The sequence below is a fragment of the Xyrauchen texanus genome, chromosome 31, assembly GCF_025860055.1.
Source record: "Xyrauchen texanus isolate HMW12.3.18 chromosome 31, RBS_HiC_50CHRs, whole genome shotgun sequence".
NCBI classification, from domain to species: domain Eukaryota; kingdom Metazoa; phylum Chordata; class Actinopteri; order Cypriniformes; family Catostomidae; genus Xyrauchen; species Xyrauchen texanus.
Window position 1 is genome coordinate 34,454,320 of NC_068306.1, and position 18,265 is coordinate 34,472,584.

The window sequence follows — 18,265 nt, forward strand, 5'->3', positions numbered from 1 at the left end:
AGTATTTGAGTTCAGTGGTATTTAAAGAATGGAACCGGTTCTTACCCAACCCTTCCAGTGTTTGCAAAATCTAAATTTGTTGGATTTGAATGCACTTTATTTAAAAAACCCTTTGTTTACTGTTCCATATTGATTTCACCTTTAGCTACTAAAGAGTCTGACGGCTTCCTTAAATGACGTTTTCATGGATGTGAATTGTGAAAACGTGCACACACCATTTGCAAATGTTTGGGATTCATTAACATACACAATTTTAACTAACAAATTGGTGGTGTGGACCATTTATGAAGGTCCATTTTGTGTGTAAACTACTTCAAATGAACTTGTTCAAGTTTCGTGAATGATGCCCAATGTTCCTTCAGAAATAATGCAATCAAAATATACAAGGCAAAACACTCAATGCTTTTTCTTTCAGAATATTTTTATTGGATAAATGATTTAAAAGGTAATAACAATAATGTTTTAAAATTACATTTTCATTGCCACAGCCATAGCTCACATACCCACAGATAACCATCTATATGCCACCCCCCCTCCCTCCCAACACATTTTGTTTTTGTTGATTTTGTTTTTTTTTTTTTTAAGCCATATACCATATTAATAAATGCCCATTTCAATTCTCATCACACTAACAGCAATTCAATGGGGTAAAGGATCCAATTCTACATGGGAGTCTTTTTTTTTTTTTTTTTCCAGTTATTTTTTGCCCGGTTGTTACTTCAAAAATGTCAACTTTCTAAATCAAAGGAAATCCTAACTCAAAATAAAACAATAAAACAAAGTGGTGGGGATTTTGGGGATTGGGGGGGGGGCTACGCCTGGCAACCCCAGTGCCCGCACGGACAACACTGCACGCTGTCGATCATCGTGCGGCACATTCAAAACTACTACTTTTTTTTTTTCACTCTTCCAGAACATAGAAAACCACTAAAATAATTTAGAAACTAGGTCCAAAATTGATTTTGAAAAGAAACAACTCGATGTACAAAAACAGTCATTGTGTTTACTTTTTTTGTTGTTGTTGTTGCTATATTGTTTTTGTTGTTTTTGTTTTTTTACAAAAGTTTTCAAACAAGTTTATTGTAGTTCTTATGTCATTTATTATTTTTATCATCATCATAATTATTTATATATATATATAGATCAGTGTGATTGTAGGCCAGTGCAGCTACTGGGTCCAGAGTAAAGAAAAGAGGCTTTATTTTTCTCTTTACATGGCATTAAAAAATAAGGATTGACGCATCTTTTGTATAAAGTATAACTGCTGGTCTTAGGAAAAAAACACCTTTAAGAAACCCATAAATCTAAGAGGCACGCTATGGGGTTTTCTCTCTTTACAAAAATATATAATAATAACAATGATGAAAAACAAAATAAAAAATGTGCAACCTAGTATTATAGTCAATTTGACACCATGTGAGGTCTCAAAGACAGCTACAATGAAAATTCATTGAAGTTAAGTTGCTAAAAACCTAAAACAATAGTAGAAATTGTATAAAATAAAATTAAGAGGAAAACAAATACACAGAAATCAAAAATACATTTCTCTTGCAGGAAAGGTTTTTGGAAGGACAGGAAGGCAGGTCTGTAGAGCAGCATTTGGACATGGCTGGAGGCATCTTTGGTTCGGTTGAACACAAAACGGTAACATGAGCCTAACACAGTCTAAACGACTACAGGTTTGATGGCGAGCACGACGCTCGCATGTTGGTTAGAACCCAATGTTTATGCCTAAAATGAGTAAATATCAAATACTAATTCCAGTTGTGTTCATAACGGAAAATGGTGGACTGGGTCACACTTGAAGCAAAAATAGGTTTTGTACAAGAAATGGCCACAAACGAACACACTTTCAACTTATCTTTGAACAATATTACTGCAAGATAGGTGCTGTAATCGAAATGTCTTTAGTGTTCAAATGTGCGTTCACTCAGTTGCAAATGTGAAACTCTCTCTGATGCCAGGGATGAAAGTATGCCAATTTCCCCAAAGTACATTTTCAAAGTGGACTACTCTGAAAATCAGCGAATACTTTGAAGTATCCAACTTGAAACTTACATAAGTGTGCATATATCAGATAACATTGAGATAAATAAACATATGCATTTGGTTTATTTTCAGGAAACCTGTCAATAAAACGAAGCCTGCATTTAGGACCGTTAAGAGTTTTTGACATTTTATCTCCAATTTTCATTACTGCAACGTTGGGATGTTTTACTTTTACAATTAACATTGTTTCCGGTAAAAAATGCATCCAGAAGTTTCACTTTTACTATTCCCAGTGTTATTAGTTCTGTTTTTCTTACCGTAACACATCTGGACATTTGACTAACTATTCCCATTATTTTCCCTGATGATTTTCATTACCGTAATGATCCAGACATTATATTGTTTACTATTCCCATTGTTTTCAGTTATGACTCATTACCATAACACATCTGGACGTTTTCCTTTTCCCACCATTTACAGTGATCCAGAAATCTTTAATATTCTCAATGTTTTTAATGATGCTTCTCATTACCTTTCCAATAATAATAAAAAAAACTAATTCTGTAGTACTATAAAAACATTTTTTTTCAAATCATCAAAATGAAAGGCATTACCAAGGGAGATTTATATATATTTATATTTATATATAAACATTTCACATTGTGGTAATGAGAATAGGGTGTAAAATGCAAGTAAAGGTCATGCAAATAATGTCACAATGTGAAAAATGGTCATAAAAATTATATTTTGCATCCAGAAAATGAAGCCTATTTTTTACTTTCTTTAGAATTTTGACATATATGACAACGGCATTTTCTTGACAGGTTTTCGTGAGAATCACCTATATAATGTTGCCCGCAACAAAAGAAACTAATTATATTTGAACAGAACGTTGGGACAGAAAAGTTAATTTTGTACTTTTAACACATGGCCATCATTATCACTGTAATTTTGGTCCTGGGGAAATGAGCGAATTTTCATTTTTAGGTGAACTATCCCTTTCAAAGCCAGCCATACTTCAAAATGGCAATGCACATGAACAAGAGAGGACATTTGACAGTCCTATCCACAACAGATGAGATGAGAAGCATATGCCCGTATCCCCCAGGCCATGAGGGAAAGATGGGGTTAGACTTGTGACTCCATGTCCTTTCAAACCTGCAGGAGATTTCGTTACACTGGTAGAAACAAAAAAAACACCTGTAAAACAGATCTGCATATATCGAGGATAATAATAAAGTCTGATATGATCGATGAGTCCGCATGACCAGTCACATTTACTGCGACCACCCCCAACATTGGGTCTAATAGCACCATTTTATATAGTCAATTTTCTCACATACCTACATAGCAGTGAAACGGGCATGCCATGATTTTTTTTTGTTTTGTTTTTTACAGGTGGCCTCCTGTTCATACATGCAACAGATGTATTGCAAATGTGTATAGATAAGTTCTAACAAATGCAAAGACTTGGTTGGTTTTGCAGCAGAACATTTTTCATTTTTTTTTGTGGACCAGAAAACAAAGCTCTGATTGGTCAACTATATGACAATAAAAAGCAGCAGTTCAAAACTGAGGCCATAAAGTGGCAAAAAGTCATTTAAAGGGTATTTACAAAACCAACATCACCACATTTTTCATAAAGTAGATGGGATTTTAGATAAATAATAAAACGGTTGCAACTGGGCAGTGGAAGGCCTTGCTAAAAGGAAATCTAAATCACTTGTCGGTTATATTCAATCGCTCAGAGCCTTAACGACGTATTACACCAAAATGAATTGGTGTCAAACGGAAAGACTCGCAAATAGTTGAGCATTCAGAGTGACATTTCTTGTTCCACGTTATAACCATTTTTAAGGCAACACAACTGAAATCAGTTTTTTGTTTTTTTTTGTTTTGGTAAGTTGGAGAATGACTGTGGATGGAACACCGAAAGCCCTTAAAATTTTGCATATGAAAAAAGATGGAAAAAGATCTCGGATGTCGAGAGCGCCTCTACATTTCTTCCTTGTAGTAGTAATAAAGCTTCCTTCAAAATATAGTCCACTGCATCTTCACACTGTAGCCACATCCACAATATTCTGTTTTCATTTGAAATCATCATTGTATTCCAAAGTATGCAGTTATGGAGAGCGTTTTCGATTATAAATGCATTTTAGTGTGAATGAGTCATAAATGTAGCAAAAATCGGTGTTTTCAAACGAAAATGTATTAGTGTGGACACTCAATATATTCAGTCTACAGCCTGGTCCTTAGAAGAAAATAGTTCTTATAATAGCTTTATGAAATGAAGACAGCATCGTAATCCAGTTTTACTTAAAGGTGGATCCAACGTTGAATAGCCAGTGAGAGATCTATGAAAACAGCCACAACCGTTCTTTATAAATGAACTGTCTGGTGTGATATTGCAGAGACAACATGATCTAAACTAGCTTCAAGATGTTGAGGAGTTCAGTGGCAACCACAGAAGTGGTATCTACTCGACTCGAGGTCAATCTTCGATTATGGCAACTGTTCAGATGTGTCATTTATAGGGGGACTTTAACATTGTTAACTCCAAGCATGATGAGGTGATACGTGGTATGTGTTGACAGTTTCAAAACTGAGCTAATGTCTAAAAGAATTACACGGATCTCAATTCAGCTCAGCTATAATGATCTTAGAGGGATAGTTCACCCAAAAATAAATTCTGTCTTTGTTTCCTCCAAACCCGACTTAGTTCAATGGAAGTAATTTGGGTTTGGAATCACATGACAGTGAGTACATGATGACAGCACTTTCAATTTTGCGTGAACTTTTCCATTAAGTAGAGACACGCAAGTAAAACCTGATCTGATTTCTCCACAAGACCAGATCATAAAAAAAATCATTTAAAAAAAAATGTATGTTCTGAAAACCCCTCCCTAACAGCAGGAGTGACTACTTCAGTGCCAGGTCAACAGACCAGAGGACAAATGAAATAAAAACAGCCATTTGGAGCAAACACCCTGCCACAGCATGCATTAAAAAGAGTATGGCTTTTTTTGGCTTGGACCTGTCATTTGTCCGTAGTCTTGCTAAGTTTTTCCTCTCTGTGTGCTGAAATAGAAGCAAGTGACATTCCTTTGACCAGAGGTGTCTTAACCTATTACTGTTACGCTGAACCGGAAAGACTAACCACAGCTCTTGTGAGCAACACCAAAAATAATACATCACAGGACATAACAGATTTATATGCTTCTTGTTATTATATTAACACTACACAAAAAAGGGCAAACTGACTGTTTAAGTCAATTCAATTCAAGGCAGCTTTGATAATGCTAAGAGCCGCACTCATTCGCATTATGGGAAATAGTCTGCCGCACCCAATAGCTAATTTAATCTAGTGGTTTCGATCTTCTAAGTCCGTCTACGTGATGGTGAAAAAACTAACATTTGACTGATTTAACTAGTTCTTTTTTGGCCAACTCAGTCGCACACCACACAAAAATAACACTCACAATAAAAACAGAAAACACCCCTATAGAAAGCAAAATATTAGAGGAATCGCACAGAGAGGACAGAGAATCCCTCGAACCCTGCGCTCGCCTACTTATCAACAAAACCTAATGAGAAACGATCAAAGGAAAAAAGATTTTGTCGAGAAACAAAACTGCGGCAAATAAATCAAGCAAACTCTGAACAAAGTATCCTATCTTCAAGACAAGCCCATCATTAATATTACTTATTTCCATCCACAGACTCAAACACCTGATTAGGAAATTGGTTGAAATTTTTTTAGTTTGGATAAAACAAAACTTAGTACTTGTTTATTTGCTTTAAAAAAAACAAACAAGGGAGGGGGTTATATGTCAATATATATGCTGCAAAACTAAATACAAAGAATATATGAATGAAAATAAATGAATTATATATATTTTTTTAGTGTTTCATAATCACTTATTTGCCACCCGCTGCCATGCCGCCATCAAGCTGTCGACATGGCAACGGAAACTATCATCATAAAATGGTACAGTAGTAGAGATAGCTAGACCATGAGGGGGTGGGCTCTCCTGGAAAGAGGTCCGCGGAGAGGTCCAGTGACTGGTCATGCGGCTCGCTGTCAGGAATAATGGTTGTAAGGAGGGAGAGGGTGCCCGATGCCATTCTGGTAGTGATGGTGCTGCCGATGGCCGATGTATTCTGCGTAGCTCATCGTCATCTTTTCACTTCGGTACCTAAAACAATGAGGGAGAGGGGCAACTGTTAGAATAGTGAACATTAGGACTGGGTGATACGACCAAAAAAAAAAAATATAGTATTTGATTAAGTACAGTATATTATTTGATAGATGTGAGATTATTTAAATGAGATAATTTTTTTCAATCAGAGGACCAGTAATTTTAACCAAACCGCCATTGCAGCCATGTTTAATACAGCAAACTGTAGATAAAAATAATCAAGGCATGTTTCACAAAGTTTTTCAATAAACATGAGGAAAAACTATATTTTCAGATTTTCATTTATGTGCACCAACATAATACATAGTGAATTGTGGCATTATTTACCTACAGAGAGGTGAAAAAGTATTTTCCCCCATCCTGATTTCTTCAGTTTTGTGTATATCTCATACTAAATAGTTGCAAAAGTACAAACAAAATCTAACACAAAACATAGGCAATCACAAAATACAGTTTTTAAATGATGTTATTTATTGAAGCAAAAACGTAATCCAATATCAACTGGGCCTGTGTGGAAAAAACAATTTGCCCCCTTAGTTACTAAATCCCCAAATCTATGAAACCGCATTTGTAATGGGGTTCAGCTGGACTAGACACACAGGCTTGATTACTGCAAGCCCTGTTCAATTAAATCAACACCTATTCTCATCCATTAGCACACTATGCCAAGGTTGAATGAAATTCCAGAAATGATGAGGAAAAAGATGATTGAAAGTCTGGGAAGAGTTACAAAGCTGTTTCAAAAGCTCTGGGACTCCAGATAATCACTGTGAGTGCCATTATCTCCAAATGGAGAAAACTTTTCACAGTAGTGAACCGTTCCAGAGGTGGCTGACCTTCCAAAATTCCTCCAAGAGCGCAGCGACGACTCATCCATGAAGTCACAAAAAAGCCAAGGACAACATCCAAGGAACTGCAGGCCTCTCTCGCATCAGTAAAGGTCTCTGTTCATGACTCCACTATCAGAAAGACACCGGCCAAAATGACATGCATGGAAGAGTGGCAAGGTGAAAACCACTGCTAACCCAGAAGAACATTAAAGCTCGTCTGAATTTTACCAAAACACACCTTGGTGATCCTCAACTTTTGTGATAATGTTCTGTGGACTGATGAGTTGAAAGTAGAACTGTTTGGAAGACAGGGGTCCCGTTACATCTGGTTTAAATCAAACACAGAATTCCACAAAATAACATCATACCTACGGTCAAAGCATGGTGGTGCTGTGCAGATGCTTTGTTGCTTCAAGGCCAGGGGCGACTTGCAATGATTGAGTGAATCATGAATTCTGCTCTACCAGAAAATCCTAAAGGAGAATGTCCGGTTATCAGTCTGGGAGTTGAAGCTGAAGGGCAACTGGATTATGCAGCAATACAATGATCCAAAGCATAGGAGTAAGTCCACCTCTTAATGACTCAAAATAAGCAAAATTAAAGTTTTGGAGTGGCCTAGTCAAAGTCCTGACTTGAACCTGATTGAGATGCTGTGGCAGGACCTTCAAAAGGGCAGTTCATGCTCGAAAACCCTCCAATGTGGCTGAACTAAAGCAGTTCTGACAAGAAGAGTGGGCCAAAATTCTACCGCAGTGTTGTGAAAGACTGATCTCCAGTTATCAGAAGTGTTTGGTTGCAGTTGTTGCTGTTAAAGGTGGCACAACCAGCTATTAAGTTTAAGGGGGCAGATAGCTTTTCACATGGGTGATATAAGTGTTGGATAACTTTTTTGCTTCATTAAAAATATAATAATAATAATAATAATAATAGTTGAAGTAAACATAAAATATATATATGAAAACTGTATTTTATGTTTACTCCGATTGCCTTGATCTAAAACAATTTAGTATGAAAAATACACAAAACTAGAAGAAATCTGGAAGGGGGCAAATCTTTTTTCACAGCACTGTATGTATATTTTACTAAAAGAAATTATGTAAAATGCTGCACAGGGACTTCCATGAAAATACTTACGAAATGATGCGCCTGAATTGTGAAATCAGATTTTTGAAGAGATTTGCTGAAATGGACTGCTTGATCTGATTCACGGAAATACATCAAACTTACTTACAATTCACAAGATTTTGAATTAGTTTTAGTATTTTTAAACAGCAGATATTTTGTTTTCAACTTTTTAGAGGTGGATTAAGCTGTAAATATTTCGATGAAAAAATGGTTCAAATGTTCAGATTTCAAATTGATAAATTTCCAAATTCAGAATTGTCCAACTAAATATTTAGGGATGGGCGATGAGGCTACCAAAATTATATTTTGAAAATGTTTTGTCTATTTATGATATTCAAGATATTTAATTATGTATTTGCTATGAAATGGCTCAAAAGATTTTTCTTTTTTTAAATCAGGGGAACCATCATTTCATCCAGACAGACACTGTAGCCAATTCGACTCAATATTTGAAAGGCATTGAATACAAATGTATTTAAAAATAATCCCGTTTTTCACTAGATGAACAAGGTCAATTGCGACCTAATCATTTTCACTGATCTGCACTTTTATGTTTATATCTTAAATATAATGATGCATGCTAGTTTCATAAAATGCATTACACTACGTGCCCAATAATTAGGCAAATTGTATTCCAAATATTATTGAACCTCAAAATGTTTAACAAAGGAAAAGTGAGATTTCTCTTTCTCAGGGGAATATATGTGTGCACAATTATTAGGTAAATAAATTACAATAATAATTTCTCCCGACTCAATTGTTTATTCTCAATTTTTAGAGTAGGTTCATTAAATAATTACACAAAATGACAATTAACATTTTTGCAACCACAGCCTCACATATGCTGTTCAAAGACGTGTATTGTCTTCCCAAACTGTAAATCTCACATTTGAGAAGGGCCCACATGTTCTCAGTAGGATTTAAGTCAGGTGAGGAAGGGGGCCCAAGTCATTATTTGGTCATCTTTGAGGCCCTTGCAGGCTAGCCAAGCATTGGAGTACTTGGATGCATGTGATGGAGCATTGCCCTGCATAAAGATCTTAACCTTCTTGAATGCTGAGGACTTCTCTCAGTACCACTGCTTGAAGAATTTACTTTCCAGAAACTGGCAGTAAGTTTGAGGGTTGAATTTCAGTCCAACTTCAACTCAAAAATGTCCAACTACCTCATCTTTAATGATTTGCGCCCCAGTTGACCATTCACAAAAAAAAAAAAAGTTTGATTGTCCAGTGGTCACACCTCTTAGCTATTTCAAGAGTGTTGCGTCTGTCTGAAAACTTTTCAGTGTCAGTTAAATCTCTTTTTTGACCCATTTTACCTGAGGTAATGAAGCTGCCTAATAATTATGCACACCTTTATTTACAGTGCATCCGGAAAGTATTCACAGCGCTTCACTTTTCCCACATTTTATTATGTTACAGCCTTATTCCAAAATGGATTAAATTAATTATTTTCCTCAAAATTGAACCTGCAGTACTTTTCTTTCACAATTCATATGAACTGCTCTAAAAGTGCTAAAAACACGAGCCCACGAGCTCCTCGCATGCACCGATCAGCCCGTCACCCATTTATTCTGAAGCACACAGAACATGCCAAACCTGTCTGTAATCACAGCCTTTTAAATTTGTTATCACATGACCATATCACCATTTTGATGTTAATAATTGTGAAATTATCTACTGATTCACTCTTTAGGAAATGTATTGGACAAATAAAAAGCACATTAGAATCATTGCGATATTCATGAAATTGCTTAATTTTGTATCATCAGCAAAATCATTGTGATTATATCGTGAATATTTGATATATCTCCCAGCCCTACAGAGCGTGACAGCGTTCTCCCACTTTTTCAGCCATTTTGGTTTCTGAATCATTTTTATAAAACTGAAGTAGATCCACACAGTGTTTTACTATTCCCTTTTATTAATTGAAATACAACAGTAATGTTTCAATCTGAATTATCTTTGTCAGGCCTTGACATTGGGAGAAAGAGTGCACAGATCTTTTCGAGATTTCTTTGTCTTTTATTACTTATTTGTGGTTTAATAGTAACACACTGAACATAGTGATTGTTGTATGTCGTCATGAAACAGAGACCCTCCCCTCGAAATCCGAACACAAGTTGTCACAGGAGACGCATTCAAGCTACCAGGTGTAAACAGCCATGTGTCTCGCCTGACCACATGTGATCGGATCACCCGAAACGCATCTTATTACCAGGTGTAAACGGGGTCTAAAAGAGGGCAACTGTCTCACCTGGTCAATTTAATAGTCTTCCTGAAGTCATTTGTGATGGGAGCTTTAAAACCTCCCTTTCGAAGTAAGGAATCTATGGTCTGAATGTGGTCCCATCCTGTGAGAGAACACCAAACACAACACATTCAATCCACAGTCTTTTAAATTGATTTACCTTTACCTTTTTAACTATTCTGCATATAGAAGACAGAAATCATTAATCAGGCAAAATTTCATATTTCTCACCTTGCTCCTTTGCAACCTCTGGCAGGTAGGTGGCGGTGCGCTTTGATCCTTTTTCATTAAAAAATTCTATCCTAATTCCATGAACACCCACCTAGGAATATGAGAGAGAGAGATTATTTAGAAAACTGTCTTTCATATTTGATCATCACACAACTGACAAATACTTTCAGCTCAGTGCTAATACTAACGTCATAATCACAAGAACAGCCTGTTGAGGGTAGTGTTGGTTAGGCCTATTCTATTATTAAATTGATTACAGATTACAACAAAACTTATGTGTATCTTTAAATACACATTGTCATTTGAACAACCAGTCAGCAACTGCACTGCTTTATTGAATCTCAAAAGCTATAAGTACAACATTACAGTACAAAACACATTAACAGTTTTTATTTTATTCAGAGTTGGACATGACTAATACCATTACATGCGAGTCAGTAAAATTAATTCGGTAACGAATCTTAGTGAAGTGTAAATGTTTTTGATTCACTAAAACAGTGGTTCCTGGATACCCCCAACACTACACATTTTGGATATTTCCCTAATCAAACACACTTGAATCAATTCATCCGCTCGTTAGTGGAGACTCCAAGACCTGAATTGGGAGTGTCAGATAAGGGAGAAATTCTAAATGTGCAGTGTTGGGGGGCCTCCAGGAACAGTGTTGGGAACCACTGCACTAAAAGAAACCAGTTCATAAGTCATTTGTTTGGGAATTGGACTACACATGTCAGGCTGTTTTGCACTATAAATTAAAATGACCAACTCATAGGAGCCATTTCTTCAGGAATCAGATTACACTGGTGGTCCTGTATGTTTTTGAATCACTAAAATAACAGGCTCATAAGAGTAATTTGTTCGGGAATCGGAATACACTGGAGTGCTGTATGACTTTTGATTCACAAAAAAGAACCAGCAAAGAGTAATTTGTTGGGGAGTTGGAATATACTGGTCAATCTGTATGTATTTGAAATCACATAAAATAAATATAAATAAAAATAAATACAGCTCATTACAGTAATTTGTTCAGGAATCAGACTACACTGGTCAGGCTGTGTTTCGCACTGTAAGCTCATTAGAACCACAATGTCAAGGTGTTCTTGGTGGTTGCATAGCCCAAGTCAAAACAGTCAACCCCAAAGTCTATGATATTCTGGCCTCTAGATATGGCATTGGTACCTCCTTCAATACAAGTCTGAGATTTTGCACCAATTGTATATTCTGCCAGGCAGAAATTGTATGTGGATCGCTTAGAAAAGTAATATCATATTTCAACAAGCTGCATGTGTTATGTCATCATTTATGTCTAACACAAACAGAGTGGGACAAGTGATGCACCATTTAAATAAGTTAAATATAGTAAGGGGCTTGTTCAAATCTCTAACCCTAAATATAAGCAATTTTAATCTTCATATTTGCCTTAGAATGCCTTAGATTCCTAATGAGGAATTCCTATAGCAGAGGTGCACTTCACTTCAGTTCTTTGCCTCTAGGTTTGTGGTGTGTAAACAGTCTGTCTCCGAACTGGGTCACTGTTGACAAAAGGGAGGAAAGCACATGGAACGGCAACGGAGCTAAACAACAGCAACAATTTTGATCTCATTTGCAGGATGTAAACAAAAGTTTTTTTGTGAGCAGATGGGCAGATTTTTACATAGCAAATCTCGATGTGTGATTAACTCCAATTCAGTTAACTAATAAACTGTATAATAAGCAAATAATCTAATTTATTGACAGCCCTATTCACAATATTCACAGCAAGGAAATCTGAACTTTTGTAAACAAATTGTTTAGTGACTTAGAATAAAGCAGAATCTCTAATATTTCTTATTTAATGCTGATGTTTATTTGTTTTAAATCTTTTACAATTTATTTACAAGTATAATTAAATTTTGATCAAGTTTATATATCATTTGTAGATTTTCAGTGCAGACTCAGACGTTTGAAACCAACAGTAATTAAGTAACATTGTGAATATTGCAATGAGTTTACTGTGATTTTTATTTGGGCATGAAATTTCCTAAAGTGTTGTTACACTAGATTTATGATCCATCCAGGTGTAATTTCTCACAAGTATACAAGTGTTAAGGCAGATGTTTTAATTACACATACATTTGTGGCAGCAAAACTTGTGTTAAGAGATATAATTTTTTTTAATAATTTAATCAGTTCATACTGTCACACAAAATTATTAAAAAAGTCCCTGCATGTCAATTTATATCAATTCAAATTTTACTAATACATTTGTACACAGTTTCATATATTACATTTAAAAAGTAAATATTGTATTTTTGTATTGGTGCATATACAGTTGAAGTCAGAAGTTTACATAATATATATATATATTTATTTGCGTGTGTATATATATATATATATTAGGGTTGTGCCGATGGACGATATCATCGTCCATCATGATGGCTGACCAACATCACGATGTAGAGCCACCATCGTGATGCCACGCCCCCTTTTGCGAGTCTTGCTAGTGTGACTCACTAATCCTAGTCTCTTCTAACCTAAAAACTTTGCAGGGATTGCTCTGTAAATTAAACTGAGAATATAACTAATGCATATATGCTATTTTAAATACTGTAGTATATCCAGAGGCGTGACGTGTTAAGTCTGTGAAAATACCGTGTCAGGCAGGCTACACAAATATTGATCTTGACATTGTTAGCTTCTTGTCTTTTTTTTACATGTCTTACACTGTACATTTAGATTAAAATATTTTATGTTGTAGGCTACAAGAAAATAGCCTTTATTAATTAATTATTAGTAGTTGTAGTGTCTCAGAACATCTTGCTCATTGTCACATAGCTCTTGTATACACTGAAGCGGCAGTTTAAGATAAACCCAGACCAGCGAACGTCAAATAACTTTTGTCTGGTTAATACTTTTAAAGAAACATTTTCTTGGCCATAAATCCATAATGTCAAATCAAATGAAAGAAACAAGTTGAATATGAATAACACACATTTATTAAAACATAGAAGAACAACAAATAAAGAACAAGAAAACGGAACAACACTCAGACCGAAACTCGGCATTAACATTTCACTTATAATTAGCAGCACAATTAACTTCAGCACAGGCTACAAAATAAATTATGTTATTGAAATATTGTAAAGTGGTCATATGAACTACACAAATGAATGTTTAAAAAATAATAAACGTTCAATACAAAATCGAATAGCTCCGCAACGGATGGCGAAAAATGCGTAAAGAAGTCTACTATCTTTCACCATAGACCATGTTTAAATTTCGATGTTTCTGGCCAGAAATACCAACATATTCACTTTATCTGGTTTTAATAAGCTGCGGATTGGAGTAACTACACTACCCGCTGTGCTGAAGACCCGCTCTGATGGAGTACTGGTAGCACACAGATATTTCCGTGCTAATCTTGCCATGAATGGAAACCTTTTGTCATTCGTTTTCCACCAAGTCAGCGGATCCTCTTCCCCATCAATGGCCATTTCCTGCAGGTACATGGTCATTTCTGCCTCGACCTTTTGCTCATCAGTGAGCGTGGCTGTGGCTGCTCTCTTCGCAAGAAGGCTGCCCAAAGACGACTTTTTTTTCTTAGGCGCAATATATTAAAAAGCCCGGATTAGTTGGGCTAGTAAAATAACGAAATTATAGTTTTTCAGTAGAAAAAAAATATCTATGTAAAGAGATATATTAAAATAAAAAGTGCTTAAAAGTGCACAACTCTTCTTAAGTGGAAGAAATATTTTTCCCCCTTACGTGCAACCTATTGGAAAGCGCGGATGAGTCAGTTGGGATAGTAAAATAACGAAATTATATTTTTTAAGTGGAAAATAGTATTTATGTAAAGAGATGTATTAAAATAAAAAGTGCACAACTCTTCTTAAGTGAAAGCTAAAAAAAAATGCTTCATGTGTCGTGCAACCTACTGATAAAGCGCCGACGAGTCATTAGTTGGGTTAGTAAAATAACGAAATTACAATTTGTCATATAATTTTTGCGATGTTTTACTGTCAACATCGTCAACTGCCAATTTAGGGGACATCAGCCCAACCCTAATATATATATATATATATATATATATATATATATATATATATATATATATATATATATATATATATACATACATATATATATACATACATACATATATGTATATATGTGTGTGTGTACATATACATACACACTATCAGGTCCATATATATTGGGACATCGACACAATTCTAATCTTTTTGGCTCTATACACCAACACAATGGAATTGAAATTAAACAAACAAGATGTGCTTTAACTGCAGACTTTCAGCTTTAATTTGAGGGTATTTATTGGTGTTGCTGAGCTCACCGGTGCGTTCTTTCTTTTTAAGAATGTTCCAAACAGTTGATTTGGCCACACCTAATATTTTTGCTATCTCTCTGATGGGTTTGTTTTGATTTTTCAGCCTAATGATGGCTTGCTTCACTGATAGTGACAGTTCTTTGGATCTCATATTGAGAGTTGACAGCAACAGATTCCAAATGCAAATAGCACACTTGAAATGAACTCTGGACCTTTTATCTAATCCTTGTAAATGGGATAATGAGGGAATAACACACACCTGGCCATGGAACAGCTGAGCAGCCAATTGTCCCATTACTTTTGGTCCCTTAAAAAGTGGGAGGCACATATACAAACTGTTGTAATTCCTACACCGTTCACCTGATTTAGACGTAAATACCCTCAAATTAAAGCTGAAAGTCTGCAGTTAAAGTACATCTTGTTCATTTCATTTCAAATCCATTGTGGTGGTGTACAGAGCCAAAAAGATTAGAATTGTGTCGATGTCCCAATATATATGGACCTGACAGAGCCAAAAAGATTAGAAATATGTCCCAATATTTATGGACCTGACTGTATTTCCAGCTGAAAGCATTTAAACGCGCACCTCCCGCTGGGCCCCATGGGAGTTGTCTGCGTGTTAATGCACCCCTGTGTAGAGTACAGACTCTCAGTGGAGAGAGATGACTGCTATGCCAGTTTGTTTTCTTGTTGTAAATTGTAAAATGTTAAATCCTCTGCTATTCTGTGAACAGGTTTTTCCTTCATTGAAAATGTTTCGGCGGCCACCGAAGCAAATTATATGATATTCAAATTCAGCTTGCTTTTGACATAAGTGCTAAATATGCTTCTCATCTGGAATGTGGATGAGTGCAGGGTGCTTAAAGACTGGTTTTGCATGAAAGTTGTGTGATCCACTGAGAATCGCACACAAGACACGCTCTGCTCTATCTTACTGTATCTCTGGAGCATGTGACGCGCGTCAACCAAGCTTCCCTCGATATGTGAGCACCGGTGACAGGATAGCGCAGATCAGATAACATGCACAATCAAACTGGGCTTCTCTCAATATCATTGCGCAGACGACAAATCTTATTTGACCTATTTCAATTCTTCATGAGAATTTTCCATTTTAAAAGTGCTATGGAGCATTTCAACCATTTCAAACAGCTACAGCACTTACATTCTGAACTGATCTGACAAGTGAGAGAGAAAACACCTGCTCTTCACCAGCATCAATTACAAGACTTTACACATCTACACATCAACACGCTCACTAACATTTATCACAGTAAACTAGTATATTACCTGTAAATTAGTAAAAGGGGTTTGACTGAAAAAGATTGGGAACCACTGCTTAAGAGTAACATTTTTAACACTGCCTCACCTGAGTGGGTTAATGGCATGTCACAATGACATGTCATGTAGCATCGTCTTGGCACAGAAGTACCGGTACTTTTGACATCCCCACTTGGGTCAGTAAGTAACCAGCTAGCAACTACTTTGAATTTCCTAGCAACCAAATAGCAACACCCTGGCAACCACCCAGAACACTGTAGCATGGTGGTGAAAATTATGTACGGGAAAACATCATTCACATTCTCTTTCGATAAAGTAAAAGTCAAATCTTTTTAAACTGCTGTGAATGCAGGGTTATCAAAACAATCGGATAATTTAAATGTGGTTCTGGTCAGAAGTGTATTACTTTGTGTTACTGAGAGAAAAACCAAAATGTAAAATGTACAGAGACTTTTAGTTTGTTTTGTATGTGAATAATTGATCATTTCCACAGAATCCGTGTATTAATAATTGATAACAGCAGCTCTTGCGCTCTTACCTCCCAGTCTAGGTAATCACCAACATCCTCAAAGTTGGTGAGCAGAGACACTGAGCAGAAGAGACGGGGCAGCTCGTCCCTCGTCATGGGGGGAAAGCGGCTGTCTTTAAGGGCACTGTGAAGGGGACAGGAAGACAGAAATTGTCAGGAAAAAGCCACGTCATGGGTAAAATGAACACTGCTTCAAAATAAGTCAATAATGCACCGTCATTTCTGTTTTTGTGGAAATTCTGAAAACAACTTAGCACTTTTGTCTGTCAGCTTGGTCCTTAGTAAGGGTTTATAGCTTTTCCACATTCATTTTTATTTTAATACTATTTTCAAATTTACTTCAAATTTTTGTATAGTTTCAGCAATAGATAGTTTCCGTATGGTTGATTTCATGGACATGTTTCCATTTAATTTGTATGTATTTTTGTTTCACTTTTAGTTTTTGTTATATGTGAAGGGATCAATTGCGGAATCAACAGAACATTTCCAGATTTATTTACATCTAAAACCATATTTTTTTATCATTGTTTTTAAACAGTAAAGCTCTGATGTGAAGTGTTTTATTTGACCAAATATAACCACAATGTTTTGCGGAAACATATTTTGATTTGATTTAAGTTTTATTCATTCTTTTGATTACACACCCTTTTGATGATTAAGTAAAAATGTAGATTGCAGAAACACAGAATTTGGGGAATATATATATATATATATATATATATATATTATTATTTTATTATTATTATTATTATATTAGGTGTATTTAACTACTATATACTTGGATTAAAAAATTATGCATTTGATATTATGTACTTATTGTGCACTTGTGTGTTGTTCTGCAAAACATGTTGCAACTGAGGTTGGGAGACCACAGTTGCAATGTTTAGGGGTAGATTTAGGGTCAAACTGTGTAATAAAGATGTAATTACATGCAAGTAATTTAGATGCAAGTACACAATAAATACAATTAACAAATTATAATTTTTTTAATTCAAGTACATAATTTTTAAAGACACCTAATAAAAAGTGGTTATTCAGTTTTATTCATTTTTTGTTTACTTCATGTTAATTATTCTATTTAGGTTTACCAGAGGTGAGTAGTAAAGTGCTACATTTACTCATTACAAAAAGTCACTCTACGTGACTTTTTGAGAGAAAAAATACCTTTAGAGTAGGTTTAAAAGTACATTTCTAATCATGTTTTTTTTTACTATTACTTCTTTACAATTGGTGGCATTCCTGTCGTTACATTACTGGGTTTAATTTTAATTAATGCTTAATTTATTGAGACATCATTGAATGGGACTTCGTCTTGCAATGTCTTCAATTAAAACCAAGACAAGCTGATATTTCAAGATTAAAATCACAGCTCCAACTTAAGGCAACACGTCGAGGTAAGATTTGGCTCTAATCCTAACGTGGCCTTTTCTGTGTAATGTGATTGTCATTTTCAGGGTGATTCTGTAACTGGGCTCTTATGACATCAGTTTTTAAGTGTACATTTTTAAAT

At 35.5% G+C, this 18,265-nt stretch overlaps 1 protein-coding gene across 1 annotated transcript in view; it reads right to left on the reverse strand.

Annotated features, from left to right (window-relative positions):
* Positions 1–564: 564 nt before the first annotated feature.
* The window catches only part of LOC127625192 (nuclear protein AMMECR1-like), a 74,794-nt gene continuing 57,093 nt past the window's right edge, over positions 565–18,265 (reverse strand). Inside the window, exons 3-6 of the mRNA XM_052100311.1 lie at positions 16,765–16,879; positions 10,625–10,715; positions 10,400–10,496; positions 565–6,185 (exon numbers count right to left, since the gene is read on the reverse strand). Of these exons, the coding sequence (XP_051956271.1) occupies positions 6,071–6,185; positions 10,400–10,496; positions 10,625–10,715; positions 16,765–16,879 (418 nt within the window). The 3' untranslated portion in view covers positions 565–6,070. The remainder of the gene's footprint in view (positions 6,186–10,399; positions 10,497–10,624; positions 10,716–16,764; positions 16,880–18,265) is intronic.